The 14,151-nt window shown below is 44.7% G+C and overlaps 1 protein-coding gene across 1 annotated transcript in view; it reads right to left on the reverse strand.

The window, feature by feature from the left end:
* Positions 1-202: 202 nt before the first annotated feature.
* URAD (ureidoimidazoline (2-oxo-4-hydroxy-4-carboxy-5-) decarboxylase) overlaps positions 203-14,151 on the reverse strand; it is a 97,511-nt gene continuing 83,562 nt past the window's right edge. The window contains exon 2 of the mRNA XM_078655993.1: positions 203-1,544. Within this exon, the coding sequence (XP_078512119.1) occupies positions 1,195-1,544 (350 nt within the window). The 3' untranslated portion in view covers positions 203-1,194. The remainder of the gene's footprint in view (positions 1,545-14,151) is intronic.

Consider the following 14,151-nt stretch of genomic DNA (forward strand, 5'->3'; position numbering starts at 1 on the left):
AGCCACCAATGAGGTAAGTCATAGGAAGAAATCTTACATTAGATACGACCAAAAAGGGCCACAAAAATGGTACATGCACTGGGATTGCTGTTTAACGAGAAAAGCTGAGAGGATTTATATTCAGAACATTGAGGAAAACACAAACATGAGAGTTGTGATACAGACATTAACATACTTAAGGTTTTTTCACATACTAGGAGTGTAAAGTATATGGATTTATTTTATTTATTTATTTGAAAAGTTTTGTAAAGCGAGAACACGGCCCGTTCGGGTATCAGAGCGATGTACACAAAAGCAAGCAATATGAACAGAAATGATAGCAATTTTAACAAATAAGCAGACAGTTTAATAATAACATGAAAGAAAAGTAACCTGGAAATAGGAGATATAAAGCAAAACAAATGCAACATTGATCGATTAAGAGTACCGAAGAACCTAACAAATTAGTTTCATTTCAGATGGTTTCATGTCGATTTATGCAAGTAGCTGTTCAGGGATGTCGTACATAATTCCAGGATGGCTGCATCTATGCCAAATATTTTGGTTAACAACCATATAAGTGAGTTCTATTTAGTTTCATTATGTACATTTTCTCTGTGGCTATCCTGATAATCAGACAGGCATCCAGACCTCTGCGGGTCAACCCTTGTTCATTGAACAACGATATGGGTGTTGCTCCGGAAAAAGAATGTGATGATGGCAAGGTGGCTTGGAGTAGATTGGACCACGAAGTACATTAATTGATCTGTCTATCAATGTGTGTGACAGAGAAAAGACAAAAACAGATTATAAAAGCCTGGGGTCAGATGTAGGGAATGGAATTCTGTGAAAATAAAGGTAAACCTGGAGATTTCGTGGAGCATTGAATAGACATAGCACCACAATCGTGACTTTAATTTCTACACTACTTTTTTTGGAATTTTCTGACCCTCCAGAGTAAATTAGTTACATTACGAATCACTGAATGCAATTTTATTTTATTTGTGAATCCCTAAAATATGTCATGTATTCAGCATTCCTGGACCTGCTTTGGACACTCATGGTAAATTGGGCCCTCCTCTTGGTCAATTTGTGCATGTCAAAATATAATCCCCTATCTAAAAAAACACACAAAAATGACACTACTTTTATTACTATGCATTAATACTCAGATTTGCTTTTTCAATATATTCTCATTATTGTGGCTTTAGGTCTTCACAATTTTGTTGGCATGACTGGGGCACATATATCCTGTAATCTGAGGTGGCAGATCTTCTTCACTTCCTCGATGCCATTCTGCAGTTCCTCCTGGGGTGAGTTCTCAAAGCGCTCACTCAGCTCCTGGAGGATCCTGGCCTTGTCGTTCAGCTTGGCACAGATAACGAAGGGGAAGCCGAACTTCTCCTTGTAGCAGGCGTTGAGCCGGTCCAGTCTTTGTCTCTCTTCTGGTCGAAGGGAAGTCAGGCCGGACTGATGCTGCTCCCTCTTTGACTCTGCAGTCAGTGTCCCACTCATCAGCTCTCGCCCTGCAAGGTCAGGGTGGCATCTCAAGACCCCTTGCTTTCCTGGAATAAAAACCAGACAATGTGTTATTAAAGACTACATGGTCTTTAGCTAACTTGTATGTACCTTATGGTAGCTAATTACTAGCCTCTGCATACCTGCTGAGATAGGAATGTACATTGCAGGAGACCTTTCTCAACAGATTAAAGCTCTGTAATTGTTGGTAAAAGGTCAACTGAACATTGCCATAAATTGCATACAAATAGGTAACTCAAAATGGGGGGTTGGTGGGTTTTTCAAAATGGTTGCCCTGGCTTTCAAATGCAGGTTAGCATCTGCTTTATAAGCATTTGTAGGTTGTGTAGTCTGTTTAAACTGAATTACTGAGCTCTGGTTCTAATAATGTGTCCCATAACAATTATTACATCTTTATATGAGCATCTTATTGGGCAATATAGCTGATTTCAGGAGGTAACATGATGCTATTGAAGAGTTGTTCTAAAATAGAAAGCATTTTATTTAACAATAGGAGTGAAAGACCCATAAAACTGTTAAGAAACCGTTAATCTTCCATTTCCTTTTCTCTTAGATCTCTTTCTCAATGAGGACACACAAGCCCATGCACCTTTTGACCCAGGTTAGGTACATTGCATATCAAATAAATCCGCAGCTTGCCGAAAAACACTCAGTTAATCCGCAGCTGCACCTCCCAGGGTGACTACCCAGCTCCCAATAGCTTGCTTCAGTTCACTACCCTTCAAAATAGCACAGTGGTGAGGAATAATGGGGGAGCTTAGTCCTGTGGTGCTGGAACAATTTTCAGTGTGGGGGTGCTGAAATCACTGAAGTCACAGGGATTGTGAAAATCACAAGCGCCACACAAAGAACGCAAATGAGCCACGCCCATTCAGCAGACAGTTGGTAAGAGTGTAGTAGTAGCCTGTAGTGTATTTTGGAGCACGCTGTCACAAATATATTACTTAAAGTATGATGCAGTAGCGCACCGTCAAATACAGACAGCATATTTTCCATTGAAATGGCCACAAAATTTGCTCTGACGTAGCTTTACCGATAAAACTATATAGAGCAAAAACGATAAAATGTGGAAACAGGGTTTCAGCAAATACTTACCATTTGCACATCATCCAGTAAAGTATCTTGATTTGTTCTGATCCTATGAATGTGTTTGTTTCATCACACATCTGAACTGCAAAAATATGATTCTTTTCTAACTGCTGATATAATGCCAAATATTTGTACAGTTATTTTATAGGTATTTAAATGTTTTTGTGTGTTAAAAAAACTGACATCCTACATCCTTTCCTTTCACACTCCCTGTATGTCAGCAACAGAGTCAGATAGTTCACTTTACAAATTCCTCTAACTTTGCAGTCAGAAAAAGAAAAGTAAACACCAATATCCATGTTAAAAGAATAAGCAGCAATTTTTAAGAAGACATAGCTTGACATTTGACCTCTGTGTTTGAACGCACAGCAAACGTTATGAGATAAAAATCAAATTGTAAGGTATCTTTATTTTCCATGCGCCTTCTGAACTCCAGCATGGTTATTCTGAGGGTGATGCAGCACCAACACCCCCTCCCTTCACAAGCATACTGCCAGCACCTATGTCCCAGTATTACTAAAGGTGAGCTGTGACACAGACGAAATACTTCATTTCGAGCGACACAGTAATCAGGAACTGGACTCAAATGAGAGTTTGCACTCAAAATAGGATTACAAGTAGTGCCCAATATTTAAGCCACACACACATTTCGCTAAGTAATATCTGGAGATGTTGTTGTTGGGAAAAGTTTTGGAGCTTAAAAAACTGGGAAGTGTGTGTCATGTTTGTGTTAGCTGCCATTACTATCTGCGTACTGGGAAGGTAATAGTGCAGAGGGAAAAACATGCAACAAGTGGTATTTATGAATCACCGAGCACAATTTCCGCATTGTCAGCATTGTTCCACAAGGCCGAATTACCCCATAGGAATCTTCCTCACCTCGGTGGCTGGCTGGAACACAAGTTGCTACCATAGACGATCCCTCAGTTTAGACTTTGGACTCACAATGGTAAGCTTAGGTTGTGTATGGTGTCCTTGATACTATCTTCACAGCCTTGGAGTCTGAAACATCTCTCATCCCTTTGGCATGAAACAATAATTTGCTATGAAAAAGGAGATATATAAACCGCTTAAAGTACATCCAACATTTTCAGTGATGGAGCTGGGCTATCTTTCCAACTCCTACTCAGGGCGTGCAGTTAGAGTATTTAATCTCACAGGTTCTCAAAGCTCTTAGGGAAAGTAGTTTGAAGGGAACAATATAATCTGCCTCACAGGCCTACAATAGTGAAAGGGGCAAGAGCATCATTCTGATGCCAACACATTAAGTGTATAGTTTAAAGAAAAGGGGTAACCCTGTGTCCCTCAGAACCTGGGTAATAAATGGTTTAGGAAAAATGGTTCTGTTGGGTAAAACAAAATGATTTAACCTTGCTAACAATGCAATCCAAGAATAACACTCTCCGAAAGACACAGCTCTAGAAGTAGATACTCAACAAATAAATCATGAAATCAAGGGATTGTACTAAGTACTAGGTATTTATAACAGAATTGCTTCATTCAGTATTCAAATACATATTACAAATAGACTGTCTGAATCAATATTAAAGGGCAATTCAGTGACATCTGTGAAAAAGTGCTCAATTGGTGAGGAATATATACAGTGTGAATAATTTCCTATATATACACAAGTGTTTTTATGATGGCCAGACACCGATTTGGAGCCAAAGATTCCTATTCTTCCTAATGAAATCCTGGTGGTACTGGACCTATGGAAAGCGTCGACGTTTCAACACTGATGTGCCCCAATCGGAGGTCACGGCGGGTCTTTCTCAAGACAGAAGCGTAATGACAGTCTGAAACAGATAATGAGCTGTGTATCAGAAGAGCTGTGTGGGCATAAGTATGTCGCCCAAATGCAAGGAGAGAAAGGGTACTCACTTAATGAAGGCCGGGCAGATTCAGCCTAAAACTGCAGGGCACAATGGCCAGGGTATCTGTGGAGGAGGAGTAGCTGGATCAGAACGTCGCATATTAATTGCAATTGTGAAAGCAAGACTGGGTGTGGATTCCTAGCCTCACTAGGGAGTGTTCCAAATAGGAAGTGCAGTAGCATTCAAGCCAAAATGTGCAAGTGCTTCCACTGTGGGAAATCGTCTAAACAAAGTTAACGGGCGCGTATGTTTACATGTTGGACCAGGCACTCTACAGTAGGGCTTGATATCAGTCACGAGTACCTAATGAGTGCACGGAGGTGATCGGCGTCTGTCCGGGTATGGCCTCTTGCTTTGAAAGGAAGCTTGGTCTCGTGGTGTTCAGTGAAAGATGGCACGGCAGTGGGCTAAAAAGCTGGGTGCCGATTACGAATAAGGCAGTGAATGACGGGAAACGGCCTCAGTGAGACTAGCGGGAAGATTAAAGAGGAGTGCGGGGGTCCTAGTTCCTCCCGTTTGGCTCCGATTGCGGAAGAGGCCCGTGCCGAATTGAATTACGGCAAATAAATTAATAGTCAGTGAGACTAGCGGGGAAGTGCCAGAGTTAAAGGTTCCTCTTTTCTTGCGCTTACCCGTAAATGGTGTGAATCCTGTTAGGGAGTAAGCGGTGGTGCAGAGTCCCATCTGTCTTGTCCTTAATTGTAGAATCTCCCAACTCGTCAGTGCCTGCTGGTTAAATAAAGAGACGCTGCGGCGGGGACGCGTGCACGTCAAGGAAAAGCCGTGGTTGCCAGGAAACTACGTTGCTTGGTCTACTCAGGCAGGGGTACTCATAGTACGGCCCGCGGGCCGCCAGCGGCCCGGCAAGCCTTCCTGGGCGGCCCGCGGACCTTGCAGACACCTGTGTTAAAAAATGTTTTAAAAACTCAATAGTGTTATCAAATACAGCCGCAGCAGCGCGGACTCAGACTCTGCTCTGTGGGTGCCGGGGGATTCCAGTATTGTCAGAGGGGAGCTGCAGGGGACTAAGAGGTGAAATTCAACAAAGCCTCATTAACATGTAAATGGTCTTTTAAAGACCCGTGAAGTACTTGGTGGGCTGTGTGTGCGCGAGCTGAGGAACCTGTCGCTGCCCGGGCTGAGGGCTGACACACACACACACACTGGTGAGAGGGAGGGAGGGAAACGGAGAGAGTGGGAGGGAGACACAGAGGGAGAGAGGGAGACAGAGGGAGGGAGGGAAACGGAGAGAGTGGGAGGGAGACACAGAGGGATGGAGGGAGACAGAGGGAGGGAGGGAGACACAGAGGTAGGGAGGGAAACAGAGAGTGGGAGACAGGGAGGGAGACAGAGGGAGGGAGGGACACAGAGAGTGGGAGACAGGGAGGGAGACACAGAGGGAGGGACGGAAACAGAGAGTGGGAGACGGAGGGAGACACAGAGGGAGGGAGGGAGACACAGGGAAAGGGAGGGAAACAGAGAGAGTGGGAGGGAGACACAGAGGGAGGGAGGGAGACACAGAGGGAGGGAGACACAGAGGGAGGGAGGGAGACACAGGGGGAGGGAGACGCAGAGGGAGGGAGGGAGAGGGAGGGAGAGAGGGAAGGAGACACAGAGGGAGAGAGAGGGAGGGAGACACAGAGGGAGAGAGAGGGAGAGAGAGAGAAGGAGGGAGAGAGAGTGAGAGATGTGTGTATGCTGGGTCTGGTGGCTCAATGGACGAAGGTGTCTGCTGCAGGAACCTGTGTTTAACCTCATGGTCAAAAATGTTTTTTGCTTTCGCCCCGCCCCCTCCCCCTCTGACCCCGCCCCCACCGGTACGGCCCTCGGCCGCAAACCACACTGTAAATTTGGCCCCCGAGAGAAAGTTTGTGAGTACCCATGGGTACTACTGTAACAGCCAGCGCCCGTGAGATGATGAGAGCCTGATCGTATTGAAGTGGCTGCGCTGGACGGCTGCGGGGTGACGTCAGCCGGCAGTGTCGAGATGGGTGTCGTTCTTTTGAAAGTTATGCGGCATATGAATGACCAATACAAGTTAGGAAGGGTTACAAAGAATGGTAAGTTACAGCAAATAAGCCCCTCGAGTAATTCACATTTAAGGTGGATATACGTGGAAATGACAGATGGGAAGTCAATTGCACGATTCAAAAATCGATTGGGCGAGTATTTCAACTGTGTACATACTATTTAGACCACAATAAATTAACAGATGACACGTAAATTGTGTGATTCAAGAGGGCAATTCACGATTAAACAGACTGTTTGGACCACAATGAAAAATTATGAGCCCCACGTGTGATTCTCATGCGCTGAAAACAAGCAGTATCTAGAATGGATCTGGTTGGCAACAAGAGCACAGTTCGATGGCTAATGCCTAAGTATTAAAAACACACTCAGTCTACATGGTCCAACATGCTAAGTCAAATCGATTTGCACATGTTCGCAGAATAACAATCATGTGGGGTTGCGACATAGGAGCACATGCTGGGATGCAGAGTGCAGGGAACCTACGATTGTCAAGGGTACCCCATGTTGAGTCAAATAGATGTGTACACTTTAGAAGAATGGCAATCATGTGGTGTTACAATTAAGGCACATATTCATAAACAATGTGTGTGCGCCACCTGGGACCAGCAAAGGTGTCATGCGCTGTTTGCTAAAATGTGAAGCATGTGGTGGGAGTTACAGTGGAAGGGGGGTTCGTGTCCAGTTAGTCCCTCACAACAGGCCCATTTGTTTGGCTATCTCCTCATGTTCATTTAGACCGTTAGTCACCGAGTTGAGAGTATGTATCCATTTGCATTCTTTTCGATTTAAGGCTAACACTGTTGAGCCACCTCTTGGGTTTGCATTGATTTTTTCTACCACCCTCCATCTCAGGCTTTCTGGAGTGTGATTAAGACTTAAAAAGTGTTCCACCAGTGGTGCTCCCTGGACTATACACCTGATCTTGCTCATGTGTTGCAACACTCGTCTTTTGACTTTCTGGGTAGTCTGTCCAATATATGGTTTGTTGCATGCGCATAGGATGATGTATATGACATTTGTTGCGTTGCATTTCGTCAAAGAGGGTATTTTGTAAGTTTTGTCCTGGTGCACAAGGGCTTGGCCCTCCATACAGAGTGGGCAGGCTTTACATGTGCCACACTTTAAGTGTCCCAAAATAGATGGCAATCCCATCTGGTCGCGTAAGTCTGGTAGTTTTTAAGGTTCAAGGTAAGCCTTGACGACACTGTCTTTACCATTTCGTCCTCTTTTGAAAGCGAAGAGGGGGTTTTCTTCTGTGTTCAGCTCTGGCGCGACCAAACTCCAACACTTCATGACAACTTTCTTTATGCTGGTGCTCTTGGAGTGAAAGGTGGTCACGCACACCAAGTTGTCAGTGGCTGATTACTTTTCCTTGGGTGTCAGTAGATGGTCTCTGGGGCAATACCAAGCCCTCTTTTTTGCACGTTTCAGAAGGCCCATGGGGTAGCCACGCTCACGTAAATGTTTAGTCAGTACGCCTGCTTTTCTAAAGAAATCCTCCCTTTTGGTGCAGTTTCTCCTCATTCTTAAGTACTGTCCATAGGGCAGGTTGTCACGCAGATTCCTAGGGTGATGTGATTCGTATTTTAACAGAGTGATTCTCTCTGTCGGTTTTCTGTAGAGGTCGCAGTAGATCAGGCCATTGTCTACACGGAATGTTAGATCCAGAAAGTCTATGGTGTGCCTGTTGTAATTGATTGTGAATTGTATATCCCTGCTTCTTTCATTGAGCCACCTAAAGAAACTTTGTAGATGGGACTCTGAACCTGACCAAATCATGATCACATTATCTATATATCGCTTCCAGAAAGCTATGGAATCGATGAAAGGGTTCTCATGTGTATACAGGTGTTCTTCCTCGTAGCTGTCCATGTAGATATTAGCCAGGCTGGGTGCATATGTTGCGCCCATCGCTACTCCCTTACATTGGATGTAGAATTGTTGCCTGAAGATGAAATAATTCTGTTTCTAGAAGGTTGATCAGGAAGCAGGTCGGGATCCAGTGTGGTGCTGGACGTCTGTCCATTGTTGCACGGATGACTTCTATCGCTTTGTTCTGTGGTATGGAGGTGTAGAGTGAACTGACATCCAATGTTACCATGAATTGAGTAGACTTGTCGTAGGACTGGTTCTCTAGAAATTGCATGATGTGCATGGAATCCCGAACGTAGGACTTAGTTTGTGGGACCAATGGTTGTGGGAAATGGTCTATGAATTGATTCGCCAGTTCTAGGACTGAACCACAGCCTGATATAATTGGTCTTCCGGGTGGTTTCTCTAGGTGCTTGTGCACTTTGGGTAAAGTGTAAATGGTGGGGATGCATGGTTCCTTATTATTCAAGAATTCCTTTTCTGGTGTGCTCAGAAATCCTTCATTGACACCTTCCTCTGCGAGTCTCTCTATGAGTGACCTGATACTCAACGTGGGGTCCCTTGCTGTCGCTTGGTAACTTTCTCGTACACTGAGTTACATTAAGTGTATCCATCTTAAAATACTGGTACTTATGGGCAGAAACATCCCTAGCCCTTTCTATATCGGTTGTCTCCAGTAAACACAGCTAACATTCAGGAGAAACAGTTTAAGACATTTTGTGGTTTTGATGTTTTACTTGACTTTAAGAATGGAGACCTAGATTTACAAAGGTTTACACGCTTGCTTTTGTGGAGCTGTATAGTTGTGCTAAATCCCAAATTTATACTGGTAAGTAAATCAAGTAACAAAATGCTCTGCACTGGTTTATGTAAAGCAAGTGCCAGCCCAAAACCTTAGCAAATTACCGCCATGGTATGCTATACCTAAACATTAGTGCTTATCACTGTATGTTCATGACAAGCTAAAGTATCCAAGCATCAGCAGTTACTAAACATAAAGGCCATAAACCATTTTAGGAATTACATTGTTGGTGGGGAATTAACCAAGACATTTTGCCTTTACTACACTGTTTTTGCAATACCCATTTTTGTTGGCATGAGGTCTCTTTGCACTTTAACCCTGTTACCCAATGTACTCTTTTTCTTAAGCATGGTAAAACTGGTATTCATACCCCTGTAGGAAATTGGGTTACTGGTTGACGGGGTGAAACCCTTCTCAAGAAGCAACCACAATTCTTGTCAGGGTGAAGTCACAAACAAACCCCAAATTAAGTTTTGCTTAACCTTCTGGTAGCTTATCACAAGCAGTCAGGCTTAGCTTAGTGTCAATGTCTTAAGTATTTATGCAGCACTTCAAACCGTAATAAAGTGAAAACACCACACAAGAACATCCCACACCAATTTAGAAAAATAGAGTACAATTGAAATAATTATTTGAGACCAAAACAACAAACATCCAATCAGTTTAACAAGAGATATGTAATTTCAAAGTTGTTAGTAAAAATAGTACCTAGAAGTACAAAGTGCCAACTGTGGTTAACTGGTTGCACCACATCGGCACAAAGTCACAAGCTTAGGCTGACTGCAATGGAGTATGGGTTGGCTGCAGGAACCAAGTAGGACCGCTCAACAAAAGTACCTTAAATCGTGGTTGCGGAGCGATACTAAGAACTGTGTTGAGGATGTGTTCTGTAGCAGAGGCGATGTGAGGTCCTTGTATGGAGTGCATCACACAGCAGTGGTACCAAGGAAGCTGCGGTGGCAATTCAAGGTGAAGGCATGGTGATTCATCACCCAGCCGCGGTTGTGAGGAGCTGCAGTGGCGATGCAAGGTCTGTGAGGGGAGATGTGCTGTGCAGCAGTGGTTCCAAGAAGCTGTGGTGGCTTTACAATGTCCTGTGTAGAGATGCGTCGCACACCGGTAGTTTGGAGGGGCTGTGGGCTGATGCAAAGTCCTTTGATGGGGATGCATCTCACAGCAGTACTCCTGAGTCTTCCACATGTTCAGTGGAGTTCAGAAGAGTTGGGTCTGAGGGTTCACTATTTATACTTGGTGCCCATGATGAAGTATGAGAAGGTTCTAGAGGTTTACACCACCAAAGGTGTTTAGAATTTCCTTCCTCCCTGCCATGGCTTCAGCTTGTCTGGGGTCACAATAGACTAGTGTTAAACACGTTGTGTGTGTGATTAAGCTCAGCCTTTGTGATGTCAAGTGTGGTAGGTGATAGCTCCTCCACAATATCAAGTCAGAAATGGCCCATCCTGCCAACATCTTTGCTCCTTTATCTCACTGTCTGGGAGCAATACACAAACACCAACTGCCAGCTACATCTAGTCATTTGACCCAGAATACAGGCAGTCGACACCAAATGATTGGGACAAGAAAATGGCAACTTTCTAAAAGTCCAAGAACAACATATATTCCAGTACTGATAACTCACTCAAGAAAGAGGAACCAGGAGTATTTTGGCCAGATCCAGAACACATACTCACTTGTAATAATAGTTCATATACGTGGATGTTCAGTACCTAAGGGTATTAGTAGTGGTCAGGTCGCTGGAGTAACCTCCAAATGGAGGAAGTGCCCTCACACTCCCCGAAAGGTGTTGTGCTTCATCATTGGGTGTACTCCTCGGCGGACTAGCACTAGAATGCCCGCCGTTCACCCGCGAAGGGGCTCTTTTATGGAGTTCTTTTGATAAAGCTGTTTGGTGAGTGAGGGTATGTGAACTGGAGTGTGTAGTGTAGTGAGTGAAGATTTAGAATAGGTGTAGGGAGACCCTTATTAATATAAGTTTTATTAATCCTAGTTCTCTAAACTAAGTAAAAAACAATGTTGCTCATCTCCGGGTCAATGATCCTATAGAGCATAAGTGCTATTTAGTTTGTTTGGTCAACATGTTTCTAGCCAGATCACCCCCTAAAGGGTCTTTTGGCAATTCGTCAGGACCATTCACAGGAAAGTTTCCTAATAATCTTACACTACAGCAAGGCTGGGGTATACATTAGGCAGATCATTTAAGTCGCCTGCCGTGAGTGGCAACTTGTTGTTTCGAGACCCCGTGTTATGTGGGTCAAGGTATGACAGGATTGTTTCAGAGCGCTTCGCTCAAGCTCAATTAGAAGTGGCAAGGTGAGTGGGCTTTCACCTACCCTAGCTCTGCGCTGTCACGTAATATAAACCTATGTTTTCTTTTAATGCAAGAAATAGTCTTTGTCTGGAAGCAGATATAATAAAGTTATTATAGACTATTCCCATCCACTACATCCCTGCCTTATTTATTTACGCAACTAATTTGTACAAAAAGATAAGCTTAAACCTTTTCTAGATGGCACCAATTTCATGCTTCCCTTTCTCAAGGTGTTGGGGGAGGACATTCAAATAAGTGACATGACAATTGATTGATAGAATTTAAGCCTATTGTGCTCTGCCTTGTTGGCCTTCCTTCAGGGCAGCCTGGACATTTGCTTTACTGGTAGGGGAGAGTGTGCCAGTAAACTCTGCTCTGCCGGCAGGTGGCAGAATTCTTCCCAAACTCCATGCTCTAACGAGAGTGCTGAGGCACAAAACTCTGTGAACTCCGCCAGCGGAGCCCACCCCAAGTGATGAGGATGTACATAAGCCACCAGGTCAACAGGCCAACAGGAGGACATTCTCCTCTGTGGCGAAAAGGCCGATCCACAGCTCCCTGAACATGCGATAAAAATGAACTATGAGAGGTGACAAACACAGGGAGAGAGGACGGGAATTGAGGAGGTCGCCAGGCCCATTTTTTTCCTGCCCAAAGAAAAATATGCCATGAAAGGACAGTCAGACTTATGGTCCCCACACCCCCTGGTGGCTTATGTACATTCCCTTCACTAGGGTTGGACCACCACTGGCTATGTATAGATAGAAGGGCAATTCTCAAGGCACTCTGCATTTTCCATAGACCCTCCCAAGGAAAAGGGCCACTATTCATACAAGTTAAATGCAAATTATATGAACAAGCAAGGACAGTGCAATCTAGACTTGCACTACAAATCATCATACCACCTTACTGTAAGAAATATGTTGAAGACACTGCTTTCTCAGTAGTAGCCACAAAGCTCTTTAATTCACTACCAGCCAAGATTTGAAGTATTCAGGAGGCTATAAACTTCAGACAACAGTTGGAAACATGGCTATTTCTAAGATCTTCCCACAACCCTGTGATAGACCCAGACCACTGTTATATTTTGTTTATTTATTTTTATAGTATGCTACCCATGAAGGTAACCAGGTACTCTTTAGCAGGTGTCTGAGGTCAGCCCTCAGGGATTTCTCGTAAAGCCAGGTCTTCAGTTTCTTGAAGAAGTCAAGAAAAGAGGAGGAGGCTATAATGTGTTGTGGGAGGTTGTTCCAGGCTTTTGGGGCCAGGCAAAAGAAGGCATGGAACCCTTCTCTGCTGTTGTGTATGCTTAGGTTGCATGCTAGTGAGAGACCAGCAGATTGGAGGTGTCTGGAAGGTTGGTGGAAGTGAAAGCAGCTGTTCAGGTAGGTAGAGCCAGTGTTATTGAGAGCTTTGAAAGTGTGAGTGTGGAGTTTCAAGTGTGCTGGATTATGTATAGGGAGACAGTGGAGTTCCCTAAGGGGTCGTATGATGTGGGCTTAGTGTGGGAGGTTGAGGACTAGTCTGGTGGCTGTGTTTTGGACTGTCTGTGCAGAGGGTGCTTCCATAGTCGAGTCTGCTGATGAAGAAGGCTTGGGTGATCATTTTCCTGGTGTTGTCTGGTAGCCACTTGAAGATTTTCATCAGCATCCTTAGTCTGTTAGAGCAGGCCGGGACCTCTGCGTTGACTTGGGCAATCATGTCCCGTTTGTTATCCATGATGATTCTTGGGTTTATCGCTTGCTAGCAGGGCATGGGGGAGGTCAAAAGTCTGTGGGCCGCCAATTGGTGTCCCATGGTGACGTATTCTTCCCAAAATCTACCACCTCAGTCTTGTCAGAGTTTAATTTCAATCAATCAATCAATCAATCAACCAATTTGTATAGCGCGCTACTCACCAGTAGGGTCTCAAGGCGCTGGGGGAGGGGTTCGTTACTGCTCGAAAAGCCAGGTCTTGAGTTGTTTCCTGAAGGAGAGGTGGTCCTGGGTCAGTCGTAGGTGGATGGGGAGGGAGTTCCATGACTTGGCCGCCAGGTAGGAGAAGGATCTTCCTCCAGCGGTGGCTCTGCGAATGCGTGGTACGGAGGCGAGGGCAAGGCTGGCTGATCGTAGCTGGCGGGTGGGTGTGTAGAAGGTGAGGCGGCTGTTGAGGTACTTCGGGCCCATGTCGTGGAGAGCCTTGTGTGCGTGGGTGAGGAGTCTGAACGTGATCCTCTTGTTGACAGGGAGCCAGTGCAGGTCTCTCAGGTGGGTAGAGATGTGGCTGCGGCGAGGGACTTAATTTCAGGCAATTGGGTTTTATCCAGGTGGCTACATCTGTCATTCATGTGGTGAACTTGTTCCTGGTGTTAGGTATTTTGTCCGAGAGGAACAGTATCAGTTGTGTGTCATCGGTGTAGGTGTGGATGTTTATGTTGTGAGCTTCTATGATGTCAGCCAGTGAGATAATGTAGATGTTGAAGAGTGTTAGGCTGAGAGAGGAGCCCTGCGGGACTCCCTAAAAAAGATCTTGTGCTTCAGAGACATAGGGGAGAATGTTGTTGGCTTGGGTTCTTCTGGTGAGTAAGGAGCAGATCCATTTGAGGGCAAGTCCCTTGATGTCTGCTTTGCGGAGTCATTGGATTATGATGGGGTGG

This window comes from Lissotriton helveticus, chromosome 8 (genome assembly GCF_964261635.1).
Source record: "Lissotriton helveticus chromosome 8, aLisHel1.1, whole genome shotgun sequence".
In the NCBI taxonomy this organism is placed as follows: Eukaryota; Metazoa; Chordata; class Amphibia; order Caudata; family Salamandridae; genus Lissotriton; species Lissotriton helveticus.